At 62.0% G+C, this 15264-nt stretch overlaps 2 protein-coding genes across 5 annotated transcripts; one reads left to right on the plus strand and one right to left on the minus strand.

Moving 5' to 3' along the window:
- Positions 1-284: 284 nt before the first annotated feature.
- EOLA1 (endothelium and lymphocyte associated ASCH domain 1) lies at positions 285-6890 on the plus strand. 4 transcript variants are annotated; one of them, XM_035001971.1, is made up of 5 exons: positions 285-369; positions 1539-1602; positions 4880-5026; positions 5144-5426; positions 6291-6890. In XM_035001971.1, the coding sequence occupies exons 4-5, from the start codon at positions 5174-5176 to the stop codon at positions 6512-6514; spliced, it is 477 nt and encodes a 158-aa protein (XP_034857862.1). In that variant the 5' UTR covers positions 285-369; positions 1539-1602; positions 4880-5026; positions 5144-5173; the 3' UTR covers positions 6515-6890. The 4 variants fall into 4 exon arrangements, with proteins under 4 accessions (XP_034857862.1, XP_034857854.1, XP_034857867.1 ...); XM_035001963.1 differs by having other exon boundaries at positions 343-431; XM_035001976.1 differs by lacking the exon at positions 285-369 and adding an exon at positions 553-885.
- Positions 6891-8044: 1154 nt separating this feature from the next.
- On the minus strand, positions 8045-9554 carry HSFX3 (heat shock transcription factor family, X-linked member 3). The gene is made up of 2 exons (XM_035001878.1): positions 9066-9554; positions 8045-8635 (listed from the first exon to the last, which is right to left on the minus strand). The coding sequence occupies exons 1-2, from the start codon at positions 9552-9554 to the stop codon at positions 8045-8047; spliced, it is 1080 nt and encodes a 359-aa protein (XP_034857769.1).
- Between the last annotated feature and the right edge of the window lie 5710 nt (positions 9555-15264).

Below are 15264 nucleotides of genomic sequence, written 5' to 3' on the forward strand. Positions count from 1 at the left end.
GCACAGCCCCTTCTCCGCAACATTCCCCCCAGCTCTGTCCTGCTCCTTCCCTGCTCCTCCCCTCGCAGTGCCCGGGCTCGTACCCAACTCTTTCTCACTCGCCGCGCTCACCCCTCTTGCAGGTGCGCCCCGGCTACTCCCCCAGCCCTGCCTCACAGCTCGTCCCCCAGCTCGTTCCCACAGGTCGACCCCCACACACTCCTCCCCCTGCCCCGCCTCCCGTAGCCCCGCCCACGGAACAGCCCCCCCCCGCTCGCCTCGCCCCGCCCCTTCCCCCCACCCCATTTCTTTCCTGACTTCCGGTTCCGCTCGAGCCGCCGGCGTCTACCTCCCGGTCCACCGGGGTCCTCCCCCGCGAGTCGGGGCCGGGTGAGTCCCCCACACGTCTCCTGGCGGCCGGGGCTCCCGAGCCTATGTGCGTGTGTACGTAGGTGCGTGTGTACGTAACTGCTCGGCTGCGTGCCGACGTGCTTGCGAACGGGCGTGTTCCGTACCTCCGAGTGCGTTACGTGGGTTCGAGCGGGCGTACGGCCCGCAAGGGAGGGGCGCCGGCGTCTGTGCGAGCCTGTCGGCTGAGGGACCGCCGACGCCTGTCACCTGTGGGCGGTCCCCGGTGCCGGGCCGCGGCGATGGCGGGAGAGCCCCGACGCGGGCCGAGCGCTCTGTCCGCTCTCCGCGGCCCGCGTCGTCTCCTGGCCTGGGCGTGCGAGGCGGTCGTCCAGGCGCTGGCGGCCTCGCCGGGTCACGCGGAAGCGGACGGTCCCGCCTGGTGGCCGCATCCGGGTCAGCCAGGGGCGCCCGCGACTCGGTGCCGGGAGACCCGCCCGCCACAAAGGGAGCCGGGAAGCCCCTGCTGCTGAGGCCTGCTGGGCCCTCCGCGGGCTGGTACCTGTGTGCTGGGGTTTTCCGGGCCTTTGCGGGCGGGGGGGGGGGGGGGGTCTGGAAGCACGCGCAGAGCTGCCCAGGCCACCCTTCGCTATCCCCTCCTCCAGCCACAGTCACACGCCCGCCATCCTTCTAAGCGCATGTACAGGCAGTGGACCTGTGCACATAGAAACAGGAGCGCGCGGGTCCACGAGCTCCAGTCCTCCCTCACTGCGTCCCTCCCCGCCTCCCCTTGGCCACCAGGCTGTGACCTACCTGAGGTCCCAGGCTGTGCGGTGTTCCCCTGGTTACCCGTGGCACTCCTCCCAGTGGGGCCTACTCAGGATTTTATTGAGGGGACCGGGATCGTAGGGCCCCCAAGTCCTTCCCCTGTGACAGTGTGAGGGAGTGGTGTCATCTTTCTCCTGTTGGATAAGGGGTCTGCGAGGCTGTGAGAACAGGATCCCTCACATGAGAGTTTTCTCAGCTGCTGGCTAGGGCATCATGTGATTAGCAGAACCAAACCTCGAGTGAGGTGTTTCCCATCCAGCGGGCCGCCTGAGTCCCAGGGGTCCCCCATCCCTGCTGAGTAGAAAACCTGTTCTGGCACATTAGCCAACATTGTCCTCTTGTACCTAATGACTTCTTCTTCTCCCCCCCCCCCCCCCCCCCAGTCCTCGTGCAGGCGAAGAAGGCCAGACAAGTGGAATAGCGTTTCCTCGTCAGACCACAAAGCAGGTACTCTGCATGGCGAGACAGGAGGGCAGCTTCACAGTTCCATCCCTCTAGGGGTTCCGCCCACACAGTTCAGTTCTCCTTGTGTCTTTGTGGCCCTGATGAGAAAAAGGTTGGCCAAGACACTGAATGAGGCAAACCTGCAGTCCAGTTATATACCGTCGTGGAAGAAAGAGAAAGGGCCAGGCCACAGGGGGATATCCAGCCTCCCTCGTGAATAATCCGGACCCAGTGAACAGGGCGACCCTTTGTCACCCATCGGGTTGGCAGAGCTTAAGCGGAGGAACGATGCTCAGGGCCGACAGTGGAGTGAGGCAGTGGACCCCTTGCCCGTGGCTGCTGGAGCATACACGGGGGAGCCTTTGTGGAAGGCGCTCTGCTGGCCTGTATCAGCATCTCAGACGTGCATGCCGTGACCCTAGCCGCCTACTAAACACGTCCTCTGCCAACGGGCGTCCGTGGTGATGTCCTCTGTAGTGGCAGAAAGTGCAACGCAGTCTGTGAGTCTCCGTCAGTAAGGGACTAGTGAGCAAATGGTGGGACAGCCAAGCACGGGATGCCACGCAGGCAGTGAAAAAGATGATGGGTGAAGATGTACGGACATGAAGGAAGGGGCTGGGTGTGCCCTTGAGGGAGAGAGCACGGTGCACCCTGTGGAGACGTCCAGGACAGAGCTTACCCCTACCCCTGAATTAGCTTGCCAGGGTGGTTGTGCCAGACTGCCACAGACTGGCTGGCTTCAGCAACAGGAATGCATTGTCTCCCGTCTCTGGGGGCTGGAAGTCCGAGCTCAGGGCCTCGGCTGAACTCGCCTCTTCTGAGAGCTGGGAGAGAAGGTGTTCCGCCCCCGCCCCCCACCTTCTGGTGGTTCCCTGGCCATCTTTGGCATCCCGCAGCTTGTAGATCTCTGCCTGTGTCTTCACATGCCTGTCTCTAAACTTCACCCTTTCGTATGAACACCAGTCATACCGGGTGAGGGTCTGCCCAGCTGAGCTCACTTGAACTCAAAAGGTCTGTAAAGACCTTTCCTTTATGTATGAGGTCATGTTCTGAGGTGCTGGGGATCGAGACTTCCAGCACACGAATTTGGTGGGGACATAATGCAACCCGTTAACAACCTACGAAAGCCCCGAGGGAGGGATGAACTTGGACTGTTCCGGGGATGGAAGGAAGGCCTTCGTGGCTGCAGGGTGCTGAGTAGAGGGGTGAAGGGAGCAGACAGCGGGGTGGGGGGTTGGGGGGCAGATCACGTGGGGCCTTTAGGCCCTGGCGAGAAGTGTGGATCTGTCCTGGACGGGACAGGAGGCCCCTAGAAGGTTTTGGCAGGGGAGTGACACGATGGATCACTCCTGTACCAGAACCACCCTGTCCTCGGTGCGGACCCGGGAGTGCTGCGCTCCAGCGGCGAGGCAGAGGGTGCTCGGGAGACGGCTCGAGAGGGCAGCGGGACCTTGGGAGACTGAGGCTGGGATTGTGGCCGTGCAGACGATGGAGACGGGTCAGGCTCTGAGTGGGTTTGGGGACCGGCGCCCACGTGATGTGAGTGCCGGGTGCGGGAAAGGGAGCGCAGCGGCTGCTAGGTCAGGGGGACTGGAACAACAGATGGGTGGTGAAACCACTTGCCGAGGTGGAACGGAAGCGGATTTGGGGTGGCGGTGGTTGGGGACCTGGGGCTGCTGGCTGTGGAGGCTTGAGACGAAGCGGGCATGGCCTGTGTGAACGGGGGCAGAGCGGGCGAGCGTGCGATGCGCAAGCCTGAGAAGAAGGGAACGAGAGGTGGTCGACCGCGTCCGGGCTGTCCGGCCACGAGTTAGATGAGGACGAGACAGGCGGGTCAAGGGTGTGTTCGTGGAAGGTGGGGTGCGGTGCATGGCGAGGAAGTAGAGGCTGCGAGTGTAGACGGCTGTTCTGGGGGGACCTCTGCTATGCACAGGTTTGGAGAAGGCCGCCGCAGGAGTTGGAGGCCTGTGTGGGCCCCGGGGGGAGGGGGGGCGGCGGGGGGGCGGGGGGAGTCTTTGTCCCTGCGGTGAGGGAGACACAGGTGTGGCTCTCTGCAGACGGGACCGCCTACTCACGGGGGACGGGAGGGAGGCTGCCTGAGCAGGAGCATGACCGAGCCAGGCCCCGGAGTGAGCCAGAGTGCTAGACCCCAGAGCACAGCTGAGGGCAGCTCGGCCGGAGAGACAAGACGGAAGGCAGCGGGTCTGGACGTGGCGACGGGCAGGACGGTGGATTGGGAAGGGGGTGAACGTGAGGCAGCTTTTGTGATCACGGGGCCTTGTCTCTGAGAGTGGATGTGTTTCCTTAAACAAGAGAATGCCATTGAGGCCAGGTTTATGTACTTGAGGAACTGGGAGCAGAGATGAGCCGGAGTAGGTGGTACTCATGGGCTCAGTGTAGAGCCCCAGGCCCGATGATGATGATGATGATGACGATGATGATGGGAGACACTGTTTGTAACTGTCCTGTTAGGTGCCATGTACTGGGCTGGGTGCCCTTGGCCCCTTGTCCCCGATCCTCACAGCCACGCTGGAGACTGAGGCTCCGTGAGGTACCGGGACCCAGCTGAGGTTCAGGCCCGGGGCCCTGCTCTTCCCACTGCACAGCTCTGTCCTCCCGTGAGGAGGGGGGACCCCCCCCCGCCCCGTCCAGGTGCAAGGGCAGGGGGTACAGGCACTCAGATCCCCTTGCAGTCATGGGCCATCTGTCTCTTCCTCGGCACCTCCTCCTCAGATGCAGAGAGGGGTGAGGGTAGCGCCACCGTACCGGGTGATTTGAGGATTGAGTCCCACGGTGTGTGGTGCGTGCCCCTCCCCTGTGCTTGGCGTAGAGACAGTGCGTGCGCCCCGGGACCAGTTGGTCCTGCTCTTGTATTTCCTTTCTCTAGGCTCAGGTCGGGGTTGGGGGTGTCTGTTGATAGTGGAGAGCAGTGGGGCAGGAAGGGGTCAGAGGAGGGTGGCACCCAAAGGGGCCGGGGCCATCTGAGATGGCGGGGCGCCCCCAGCGCCGAGCTGAGGTTAGATACCAAGGATCTGTGCTCCGCCGCCCCAGGACAGGAGCCCGGGGGTGTGCAGTGTGTCAGCGGTGGCAGGGCCAGGGACCCGAGTGGCTTGGCAGGAGAAGCAGCGAAGCCCAGGACTGGCCCTGTCTGTGCTGGGAGAGGGCTAGAGCCAGCTCGCTGAGTCGTTCGTTAAACCCAGGGGCCTCTGTGCTCTCCTGGGGCTCCGTGGCCTCCGTCGTAGCACTGACCACGTGCTGTCCTGGCCATGCCCTTCTCTAGCTGTCTGCACCGTCGTCGGTGAGCTCGCCCAAGACTCCATCTGATGGACAAGGAGGCCTGATCACCGGCCCCTTCCTTTGGGCCTGTCGGTTGACTGTGTAGTGATAGAAGGAAGGGGCCAGGGCTCTCGGCTGCCCCACCGTCCAGGTCAGTGGGGTCTCGGGGCAACCCGGGGGACACTGGGGAGAGGCCTTGCCCGCGGGTCATGGGCTTGGAGCGCTGGGCGTGATGCGCATTGACATTCGTGGTTCCGTGTTCCCGCAGGCCAGGGGAGGCCCCAGGAGCTGTAGGGAGATGAAGTTCGGCTGCCTCTCCTTCCGGCAGCCTTATGCGGGTTTCGTCTTGAATGGGGTCAAGACCGTGGAGACGCGCTGGCGTCCTCTGCTGAGCAGCCACCGGAACTGTACCGTCGCCGTCCACATCGCCCACAGGGACTGGGAAGACGCCGCGTGGAGGACGCTGCTGGTGGAGAGGCTGGGGATGGGCCCCGCTCAGATTCAGGCCTTGCTTCGGGAAGGGGAGAAGTACGGCCGTGGCGTGATAGCTGGCAAGTGATGACAGGCCGCATGCTGCTCAGACACCTCCAGGGGCTACGCGGCGGGACCTCGCTCGGGAGTGTTGCGGCTTGTTTTCCTTTGAACCGCTTGGTGTGTGAGCCGAGCAACACACCGTTCGGAGGGGCAGCGAGGGGCCGTGCGCTGGGGGTGGGGGGGTCGCCGAGGTCCCACGACCTCAGGGGAGCCCTGCGTCCGCTCTGGGCCTCAGTTCCCATCTTTGATCTGAGAGGCAGGGACAGCTTCCGAGTCTCCACGTGGCATTTGCCTGTGGGTGTGTCTGTGTACCCCCGTGTGTTTGCGCACGAGTGTGTGTGCGTGCGCGTACACGCGGCAGAGACCGTGGGGGGCGGGGACCGCGGGACCCGGGGTGGGTTGGGGTAACCTCCAGATTCAGGCTGTTGCCTGGCTTCGTGGGCGACGCCCCACCCCCACCGTCCCCGCATCCCGGGTAAGTTCCCTGCGCCCTCGGTGGGTCGGGTCCCAGCGCCGCACCTGCCACCTGCCGAAGTACTCGGGGACCTGATGGCCTGTTCCCCCGCTGGCGTCTGGAGCCCTCCTGCTCTCCGCCTGCTGCCCTGAGCAGTCTGGCTGGGACCAGCCCATTGTTCGGGCGTGGTCGTTGAGGACAAGGCCCTCCGCTTCTTTCTCTCCGTCCCTCGGCCCCACCCAGAACTCCCCGAACAGAGTTTGGCACGTCGCAAATGCTCGGCCAGAGGGGCCCAGTGTACTCCGAGGCCCCTTGGTGAGACCCTCGTGGTCTCTGGTGGGTGTCGCTTTCGATAACCGCGTTCTCCCAACAGGCGGGCCTCGGTTTCTGGAAGGAAAAACCAGCGCGTGCTTCTCTTTGTGCACAGGGCTTGTTGACGTTGGGGAAACGTTGCCGTGCCCCGAAGACTTAGCTCCCGATGAGGTCGTGGAACTGGAAAACCGAGCTGTGCTGACCAGCCTGAGGCAGAAGTACCTCACGGCGCTTTCGAACCCCAGGTGGTTGCTGGAGCCCATCCCCAGGAAAGGCGGAAAGGATGTCTTCCAGGTGGACATCCCAGAGCACCTGCTCCCCTCGGGGCAGGAGGCCTGAGGAGCGTGCGGGGTTACGGAGAAGCCAGCTAAGTCACGACCCGTGAGCTGACCGTCGTGCCGCAGGCGGGGACCGCAGCTCTGGTCCGGCTGGGCCCTGCCGCGGAGAGCGCTGCCGCTGCGTGCTGTTCGTGGACACAGATTTCCCCGCTCCCGTGCGGGGGACGGGCCGGCGGGACTTTCCTTGTGAGCTGCCCGTCTGGGCTCCTCGACAGGCTCGAGGACTCTGAGCTTCAGGAGAAAGGGAAAGCGGCCGTAAAGGCCTCTGCACCGCGACTAATCTGGATTGCACCAGGAAGCACGTTTCGGGGCGCCTGGGTGGCTCAGTCGTTACGTGTCTGCCCTTGGGTCGGGTCATGATCCCGGGGTCCTGGGATCGAGCCCCACGTCCGGCTCCCGGCTCCACGGGGAGCCTGCTTCTCCCTCTGCCCCTGCTTGTGTTCCCTCTGTGTCTCTCTCTCTGTGAAATAAATAAAATCTTTAAAAAAACAAACACACCTTAAGAGAACCGGTTAGTGTATCCCCCCGTCTTCGTTCTGGTCAAAAGTCGGAGAGCGAACAGCGTCCAGGGGATGTTGTGGGAAGGCTGGGAGCCGGCGCTGAAGGAAGGCCCGGGAGGGAGTGGCCAGCCACGGACGGCCCCGTTCACGGTGACGGGGACATCAGCCCGAGAAACAGAGCACCCGTCCGTCCTCGCAGGTGACTCTTGCTCTGTTGTAAAGGCGTCCCTCGGCCCGTGAAGCGTGCGTGTTCCACACATGGCACGGCTGCTTCGTGTGCAGGGAAAGGATCCTAGATACAGCACTGATGGAAAAGTGCTAAGTTGGGTTGTGTATTTTGTGGGAAATCTTTTGTTGTTGGTTTTTGTGTGTTCCTTAGCCAAGGTTCTAGTGGCTGTTACCCACGTCCTCAGGATGGTGGGCCAGCCCCGCCCGCGCCCCCCACCCCCACCCCGCCATTGACTGGAATGGCCTGTGTCTTCTGAGCTCGACTAAAGGGGTCCTACGTCCCTGCTTTTCCGGTGGGGGCCTCTTTGGAAGGCCCCTGGCCCCCGCGCTAGAAGCACTCAGCTGCTGATCAGAAACTTGCTGGCATCACAAGGGGACCCACGAGGAAAGCCCCTCCTGTCTCAAGCTTCGTGAAGGCTGGAAAGGGGGACGGACAGCGCCAAGGTCAGGAGTGAGGCTGTTGTGTCTCCTGGCCGGCAGGCAAGGCTCAGGCGACCAGATCTCCCTGGGCCTGCCTCCACACTCCCTAGCCGCTCGACACTCCTTGGCCGAGTGGGTGAAAATGCCGCCGCTTCAAAGACAAGAGGGCCCACGGGGGCCAAAACCGGTCCTGGGCCAGGATCCGCAGCCTCCTCGGGTTTATCCAGTGAGGTGTGTGTAGTATCGCAAGTGAGAAAGGACACAGACTCGCCGTTGTCATTGCTTATTTACTCCTGCGGAGCTTTGCTTTTCTTTATTCAAGCCAAAAATAGAGCCAGGGCTACACAATCGTGATTTTTATCTGTCACCAGTGGCCTGTGAGCTTAGGGACCCGGGTTGTCCTTGAAGTGTTCACAGAGTGCACACTTGTAGTCTGAGGAATCCTCCTGCTCCTCGTTCTCACTGGGGGCCTCGTGTGGGGACATGAACAAAAGGGCAGCCAGCAGGATGGAATAACAGGTGTTGTACAGCGACAGCACCGACTCATAATCTGGGTAGGGCGGGGGGGCAGCGGGCAGCTCCCCCGCGCCGCCCCTCCCGGCAGTAGCCGGGGGCGCAAACATCACATTCCTGGAGGTGCCCTCCCCACTTGGGCCCCCCGGCTCACTTGGGCCCCGATTTGCCATGGCATATCTGGCTACGCTGCTCAGGGCCCAGATCCCAGTGAAGGAAAAGGCCTGGGTGCCACTGGGTCCCTGAACATTTGGGGCTTCTTTGGGCTCCGCCTTGTCCTCTTGGGTGGATTCGTGGTGATGGGTTCGTGGGGAACGTCTCGTCGCCGCTACCTGCTTCTTCCTCTTTAGAGGTGTTGCGCTGCTTCCTAGCCACCCGGTGCCAGTTCTCAGGTTACCTTTTGCCTGAATATTCTCGAGCAGCACGGGCCTGTCTCGCCGGAAGTTGGAGTTGCGGTACATCTGAAACGAGATTCATCCTTTTAGTCATTCTGGAAGGAAAGAACCGCGTTCCCGGCTGCTGCCGCCGTTGCCACGGCCACCGCGGCCACCACTGGCGCCACCACTACTCCCAGCCCCTCCCCCCCCCCCCAGGCTGTCATAATGGCCTAGATAATGGTCTAGTTCTACTATGGAGGAAAGGTCCTCTGAGGCTGCCTGCGAGGCTCCTCACGCCCTAGAGCCTGGGCTCACCGACGACGACACGGCACGCATAGGTTAAGGGGTTCACACACCTGTCTGACGTTCCCTGGCTTCTGTTTAGGCACAGAGAAACATGTTAATAAAGTATCAATAAGAAATTAAACCCTTTCGGGAGATCCTTCATCTGGGTCTCCTGGGAAGCTGTTGGAAGGACAGAAAACAGGGGAAACGCAAGGACTTTGTACGTTACCATCATCCTCTTGTTCCCCGGGGCGTGAACCGGAGGGTCGTCCGCGCGTATTTTGCTGAACCCGTACAGGTTCATTAGGCGGATGAACCCCTTCAAGCTGTCAGTTTCAAAGATTCTCTCTGGGCCCCTCCGGCGAAGAATCTCCCTCTGGAAAAGGTCTTCGTCGATGATCACGGTGTCGCCGTCGTCATTCCAGCGCACGGACGTGAAGGTGGTGTCCTCCACGACGCTCCAGAGCTTCCTCGGGAAGGAGAGCCCGAAAATGTTTTGTCCCACATTGGCGGCACCCAGGTTTGGGGCCTGTGGCTGTGGGTCGTCTTGGGGATCTGGATCTCGGCTCCCAGCTGGGTCCTCATGCTTCTCTAAAACCTCCCTGGAATCCAAATTTGGTTCCAGGGAGGACTTAGGTGGGACCTCTGTTGCTGCCTCCCCATCACCAGGGGGAGGCAGCTTGACTTGGTATACCTTGTCGGTACTCTGACCAGCCATGGAGCTAAGTCTAGATCGGGAGCATTTTCACCCCGAGACCATCTCACTAGACTCTCGAGTCAGAAATGCCTTCGGCCACTACAGGGATGCCCAATATATACTGTTCACAGAATTCTGGAGTCTTGTAGTGGGGCAACCGGGTGCCTGAGTCATCGCCCTCTTTATTTGTCATGTGATGTCACAAAGGTGACTCTGAGCTGGTCTGGAGAGGGAGCCCTGGCCAAGTGTGGGGGAGGGGAGGGGTACAGGCCCCCAGCTTCTCTCTTTTCTACAAGGATACAAAAGTATGGTTTGAGTTCCCCAGGAGGGCTCCTGTCTACAACCAGGCACATTGTTTCCCGGGGCCAGGCCCTGGATGGGTAGAGAAACCACAGTCCTAGGTCCACTCCCACTCCCTGAGGACGTGGCGGGGGGGGGGGGGCGGAGGAGGGGTACCTGTTGTTGGCCTCTCTGATTAGCTCAAGGGCCGGGCCCTGGTTAGCCCTGGCTTGGCTACCACCGAGTCTGCCCGGGTCAGATGGGCCCTTGGGAGACTGTATCTCTCAGAAGATGGCAGTCCCTAGCGATCTGGTTGGCCTAGTCTCAGTTGGTAGCCCCCCTCTTCTTCCTGCCCCCCCCCCCCCCCCGCCCGCACTTCCTGCTTTGGTCTCTTTCACCTGCTCCTGCTGGTTAGTTGGTCCTGCTCAGATGGGCCTGAACCAAGAGCCCTGTTTTCTTGCCCCTGGGTCAAGTTGTCCCCAGAGTAGGGCTGTGCTAGAGCACGGTGAGAGCATTCCTCTCGTTCCTCAACCTCAGTGTTACCCACAGCACCTCAGACACACTGCTAACCCAGAGCGCCAGCGCTGTCAGTGAATGGCCGCCGCCTCTGCCGAGCTCGAGGGTCTCCTGTTGAGCTCTGCTTGTCCCCAGATCTCATCCCTCCCCAGATCACAGTGGGATTGTCTTTAGTTTCCATTTGTTCCCTATAGAAACTCTCCTCGTTGCCCAAGATGTGCTCACTTTGGGGACACTTGTGCTCGCCCTTTGCAAATCTCCTCCCGCGGACAGGTGGATTCAGCCTCCCCTGAGGCTGCCTCGAAAGCCCTCTCTCCTTTCTTCAGTAGAGTGGTTTGGCTTCAGCTCTCCCAGATTTCTGGCCACCCGCTTCCAAATTGGATCTCCCTTGGCACTTCCCCTTTTAATTACTTGATTTTGGGGTTCAGCGTGTATTCTGTTCTGTTGAAACAAAGCATTTCACGCACCCACTCCCATGCCAGCCCTGCTCCCCTTGCCCCGAGCCCACCCCCACCCCTGACTCCTGTGTCCCTCTCCTGCCATGACCTTGATGGTAGATACCTTGAGTAATGTCATTTGCTCTGGGGTTGCTTTTCAAAGGGCCTGTTTTATACAGTCTCACTCCCCAGGAAAACTCCTACTTGTTTAGCTAGACGTGACCAGAGGAGGCCAATATGCAGTATCTGAAAATAGAGGGGAGTCTGGGCGTGGGATGGGACAAAAACCTAAACGAAAGTCACCTTCACCATAGATGAGAGGATGGGACGGTGGTTGGAGGGACGCACGTTCCCTAGCCACCTGGACAGCTTTGTCCTTAACCTTCACTGTGGTGCCGTGGACAGGCCCCGCCTGCGAGGATCCTAGCTCCTTGAGCCAGCTCTGCCACCGAGGAGGGTCATTCGCCCTCTCTGAGGGTCAGTCCTTTGTGTCTAAACAGGGAGCACCAAGAGGGGTCGAGAGAGGGTCTCCCGAGGGGGCTTTCCATCCAAGGGCTGGGACCCTCGATGGAGCCCCCAGGTCGAGAATCGGGCTGGCTTCGTGGTCTCTGTGCTTCTTGACAGTTTGCCAAGTGTTCATTCCAGAAGTCAGTGTGCGCTGCGGGGGCCCGCCTCGAGAGGCTAAGGATTTACACGGGGGCTTAGAAAAGGGCCACCGTTTAAAAGCCACTGGTGGCTTCTCGGAAGGGGGCTCCTAGAGTCAGTCTCTGGTTAAACAGCCCAGCTTCCTTCAGTTGCATACCTAAGAATTTTCTCCTCAGTGAGCTCTTTGAAGAATGAAAATGAGATTTTGCTGTGGCCTTTGCGAGGCCCTGAGCTCCGCTGTTTACTCAGAGGGACTGGACCGTGTGCTGGGGGCGGAAATGGGAGAGATGACCAGTCGGGAAGCCACAGTCTGGCGCTCCACAGAGGTCAGGCAGGGATGTGATTGGACTTGATTTGGGCACTCTCAGGTCCTGAGTCTGGCGTAGGACCGTTGCCTAACGTTCTTGGTCTCAGGTCGCCAAATCTCCCGCTGGGGCTCAGCATCTAGGACAGCAGGCTCATCTTGTCCCCTGAAGAGGAAATGTCCACAGTGCCGTCTTCAGTGTAGTTGAAGGGCGTGGTGGAAATTTCAGCCTCCCTCAGCTAAGCCTTCTCAATCCCAGCATTTCAACCCTAGGACCTGTGGCTGCCACGCAAGACAGTCTTTCTTAGACAGCTTCCATGCTCAAGACCCTTGGAGAGAAACGACTGCTCTTCGGTGCTCCACAGGCCCCAGGGATGACCGGGACGGGTGGCCGCCTTACACGGGGCCAAAGCCCCAGGCAGGCGGCTCGGCGGAGCACAGCCGAGGGGGCTGCGAGGACAGCCACCCCGAAGGGACTCGCCACGGCTTCTGCGCAGCCCTGTGGCCATCGAGAAAGGGGCCGAGCGCTGGGCTGTGCGGCCCAAGGCCCGAGCCCCCGCCAAGCGAGCCTGGCTCTGTGGCCGTGCCTGCCGCCCCTGCCTTCGGGCCCCCGTCCTTCAAGCCATCCGTTGCTCCCTGGGTCCCGGGAGCTGCCCCCTTCCTGGTCTCCATGCCCCGCGGGCACCGCCCTTCCTCTGCAGTTGGCTCAGGTCCCAGCTGACGGGACTTTCTCAGCCACCGCTCAGAAGGAACGCATCTGTGGCTAGACGCAAGCCCTGAGACCTACATCCGGGGCCTGCCTTCTCCCGCCCCCCGCTCTCACCTTCCCAGGGCCCGCGCCCGCCAGCCCGGAAGCCCTCCGGCGCCTCTCACTCAAGGTGTGTGGGGCACCCGCCGCCGCCGCGGTGCGGTGCCGGCCGGCACTGTTCTCTTATACGCCTGGGGCTCCTGTCAGGGGCGGACCCCAAGCTGCCCCCTCCGGTGGTGCTGCCTCCCTGAGGCCCCCCTCTGGGGCCCGGGCCCCCTCGGGGCTCCCCGCCTGGGGCACCCACGTGCAGCCCAGCTCCCACGTGCAGTCCCAGTCGAGATGCTCCTGTCTCCCCCCTCCAGACTGGGAAGGCAGTCCTCGAGGGCCGCAGAGACCACCATGGGAACCTGGTCCCCGAAAGTTCTGTGCCCCCCAGCAGCAGCTGGGCGGCCTTTCGCGTCCTGGAAAACAGCTCTGTGTCGTAACGGGGCAGGAGGAGCCGTCAGCGAGGACACCTGCCTCACCGTGGCCGTGCTGAGCACTCCCTGGGGTCTGGGCCACTCACGCGGGACCACGGTCCCTCGGGCAGGGATCAGCAAAGGCCCAGCCGAGGCCGTGGCAGGTGGAGTCAGGGGCCCAGGTCCCACCTGAGCAAGTGGAGCCAGGCCCTTCGGTCTGCCCTGAAGCCGTGAAGCCCCCCCACCCCTGGACGCTGGGGGGACAAGCAGCAAAGGAGGCTTCCTGGTCTGGTTGGTGGTGTCACGTTTCTGTAGCGTCCGAGGCTCAGGGGACAATGGGAAGCATGTCCTTAGAGGCTAAACATGGCCCGGGGCCGTCGAGTAAACCGTGCCTTTCTAAAGGAGCCCCGTGCAAGCTTGCTTCCCAGCCAGCCTCCCTCCCTGGCTGTACACGGCGGGGCTAGGGGGGCCCGGAGTCTCCCGGTTCCCAGCGGCCTGCCTTTCCGCAGTCTCTCAGACCCGTCTCCTTCAGGGACCTTCTGCCCGCGGCAGCCCGGGCGTTACAGTCACTCCACCACCGTCTCTCTCTGCTGTGAACTCTGAAGCTTGCAAACAGAACCCGTCTCCTGGTGCTTTCTGCCTACTGGAGCCCCTGGAAAAGGAGGCCCACGTGGGAGGGAGAGGCAGCCTGCCGAGAGACAGAGACGTTGAGAGACTGGAAAAGCAGGGTTCAGGCCGTGTTCCCAAAATGAGCCAAACGGGCCCTGTGTGCGCGGGCCCCTAGGTGGTGGATTTCCTCACAGCAGACCGCCCCCCGTGGGCCCCGGCGGCCCCGGCACCCAGCTCAGGTTTTCTTTCATGTTGACGACGGCTTCACATGTAGCTCAAAGCGGCAGACTCGGGGCCGTCTGGAGGCTGCCTGCTTGCCATACCCCACCAGGCCTCAGCCCCCGTCTGCTAAGAATACAGAAGCGAGAGCTTTGTGGTTCGCAGACCCCAAGCCAGTCCCCCGAGCTGCTGAGCTGAGCCCCCGCCCCGAGCAGGTCCTTCCCTGGCCTTTGTCCGTTAGCCCACGGGGCCGCTGTAGCCAAGCGCCACGGCCTGAGCGGCTTAGGAATACGGGACATCGCTGCTCTCTCTCCTGATGCTGGGGGTGCAAGGTGCCAACAGGGTGCCAGCAAGGTGGAGTGAGAGCCCCCCTCCTGGTTCACAGCTGCCCCCTTCTCGCTGTGTCCTCTCCTGGTGGAAGGGGCTGGGGAACTCTCTGGAGCCGCTTTTACAAGGCGCTACTCCCATCCACGAGGCTTCCACCTTCTTGACCTAAACACCTCCCAAAGGCCCCACCTCCAAAGGCCATCATGTTTGGTGCTCAGGATTTCAACAGATGTATCGGGGGGGGGGGGGGCGGAACTCCCTGAGACCGTAGCACTCCCATCCTGCATCGAGCCCCCCTGACCATAAGCCCCTGGGCAGTCTCATGCTGTGAGGGGGCGCCCCTGTAATGGGACTCTGTTCAGGCGCCACCCGGGAGAGCCGCTTGTGTTGCTGCCTCTCCTGGTCTTGTCCTCTTCCTGGACCAGCCCCCAATCCCTGGAGCCCCCTGCACTTTGCTCATGAGCTCTTGGGAAATCACAGGTCTGACCCTTAGAGGCTGATGTTGATCCAAGGCGAGGTGCATGCAGGGCTTTTAGCCCAGCTCGGGGGGACGCGAACGATGGCAAGGCCAAAAAGGCTTGGGAAAGCATGTGCTCGTCACGGGGACTTGGGCAGCCGCTGTCTGGCCTGGCAGTGTCTCGACTTTCTGCAGGAAAGCCACTGACTTTGTCAGACCCCGAACTCACAAAGCCTACTTGGCTGCCTTGAACGCTGAGCCCAAACCTGCAAGCGTGCCCTGTGGGTGGGCCTGTTCAGCCTCAGCACCAGCTGTGCTGAAAGGAAATCAGGCAAAGCTCCACGAACAGATCTGGAGCTCTGGGATCCTTGCAGGTTTGGGACCGTCCCTCTGGGGAGGGGGGGGAGGGGTCCAAATCTGTCCGCTTATCCTGGGGGCCGTCCTGGACCGTCGCGGTCCCTTGCAGATGTGCACGATAGAGGGCCCGTTCTCTCCTGCGACCAAGGGAGACAGAGCCGCCCAGGGGCGTGGCATTTCCGACACAGACCAGTGAGTGCGCTCCTGACGCGGGATGCCCACGGAAGCCGCACGTCCCTGGAGGGCCCATCACCAGGACCGGGAGGCCTCCGTGCGCTCTGCACAGATCCAACGCAGGCCCCCGTGCCCTGGACTCATCGTGCAGGCCTAGCCTGGCTAGTTGTAGTCTGCAACAAGGACTGCTTGCCTGGGCCC

Source organism: Mirounga leonina, unplaced genomic scaffold, assembly GCF_011800145.1.
Source record: "Mirounga leonina isolate KUSES-001 unplaced genomic scaffold, KU_Mleo_1.0 Mir_101608, whole genome shotgun sequence".
NCBI classification, from domain to species: domain Eukaryota; kingdom Metazoa; phylum Chordata; class Mammalia; order Carnivora; family Phocidae; genus Mirounga; species Mirounga leonina.

Bases quoted from the DNA above. Each gene is read 5' to 3' on its own strand.
- EOLA1 (XM_035001971.1), top strand. From the start codon at position 5,174: ATGAAGTTCGGCTGCCTCTCCTTCCGGCAGCCTTATGCGGGTTTCGTC. The intron at 5,427-6,290 runs GCAAGTGATGAC...CTTTGTGCACAG, and splicing joins CGGCCGTGGCGTGATAGCTG to GGCTTGTTGACGTTGGGGAA.
- HSFX3 (XM_035001878.1), bottom strand. From the start codon at position 9,554: ATGGCTGGTCAGAGTACCGACAAGGTATACCAAGTCAAGCTGCCTCCC. The intron at 8,636-9,065 runs GTAACGTACAAA...ATCTCGTTTCAG, and splicing joins CGGGGAACAAGAGGATGATG to ATGTACCGCAACTCCAACTT.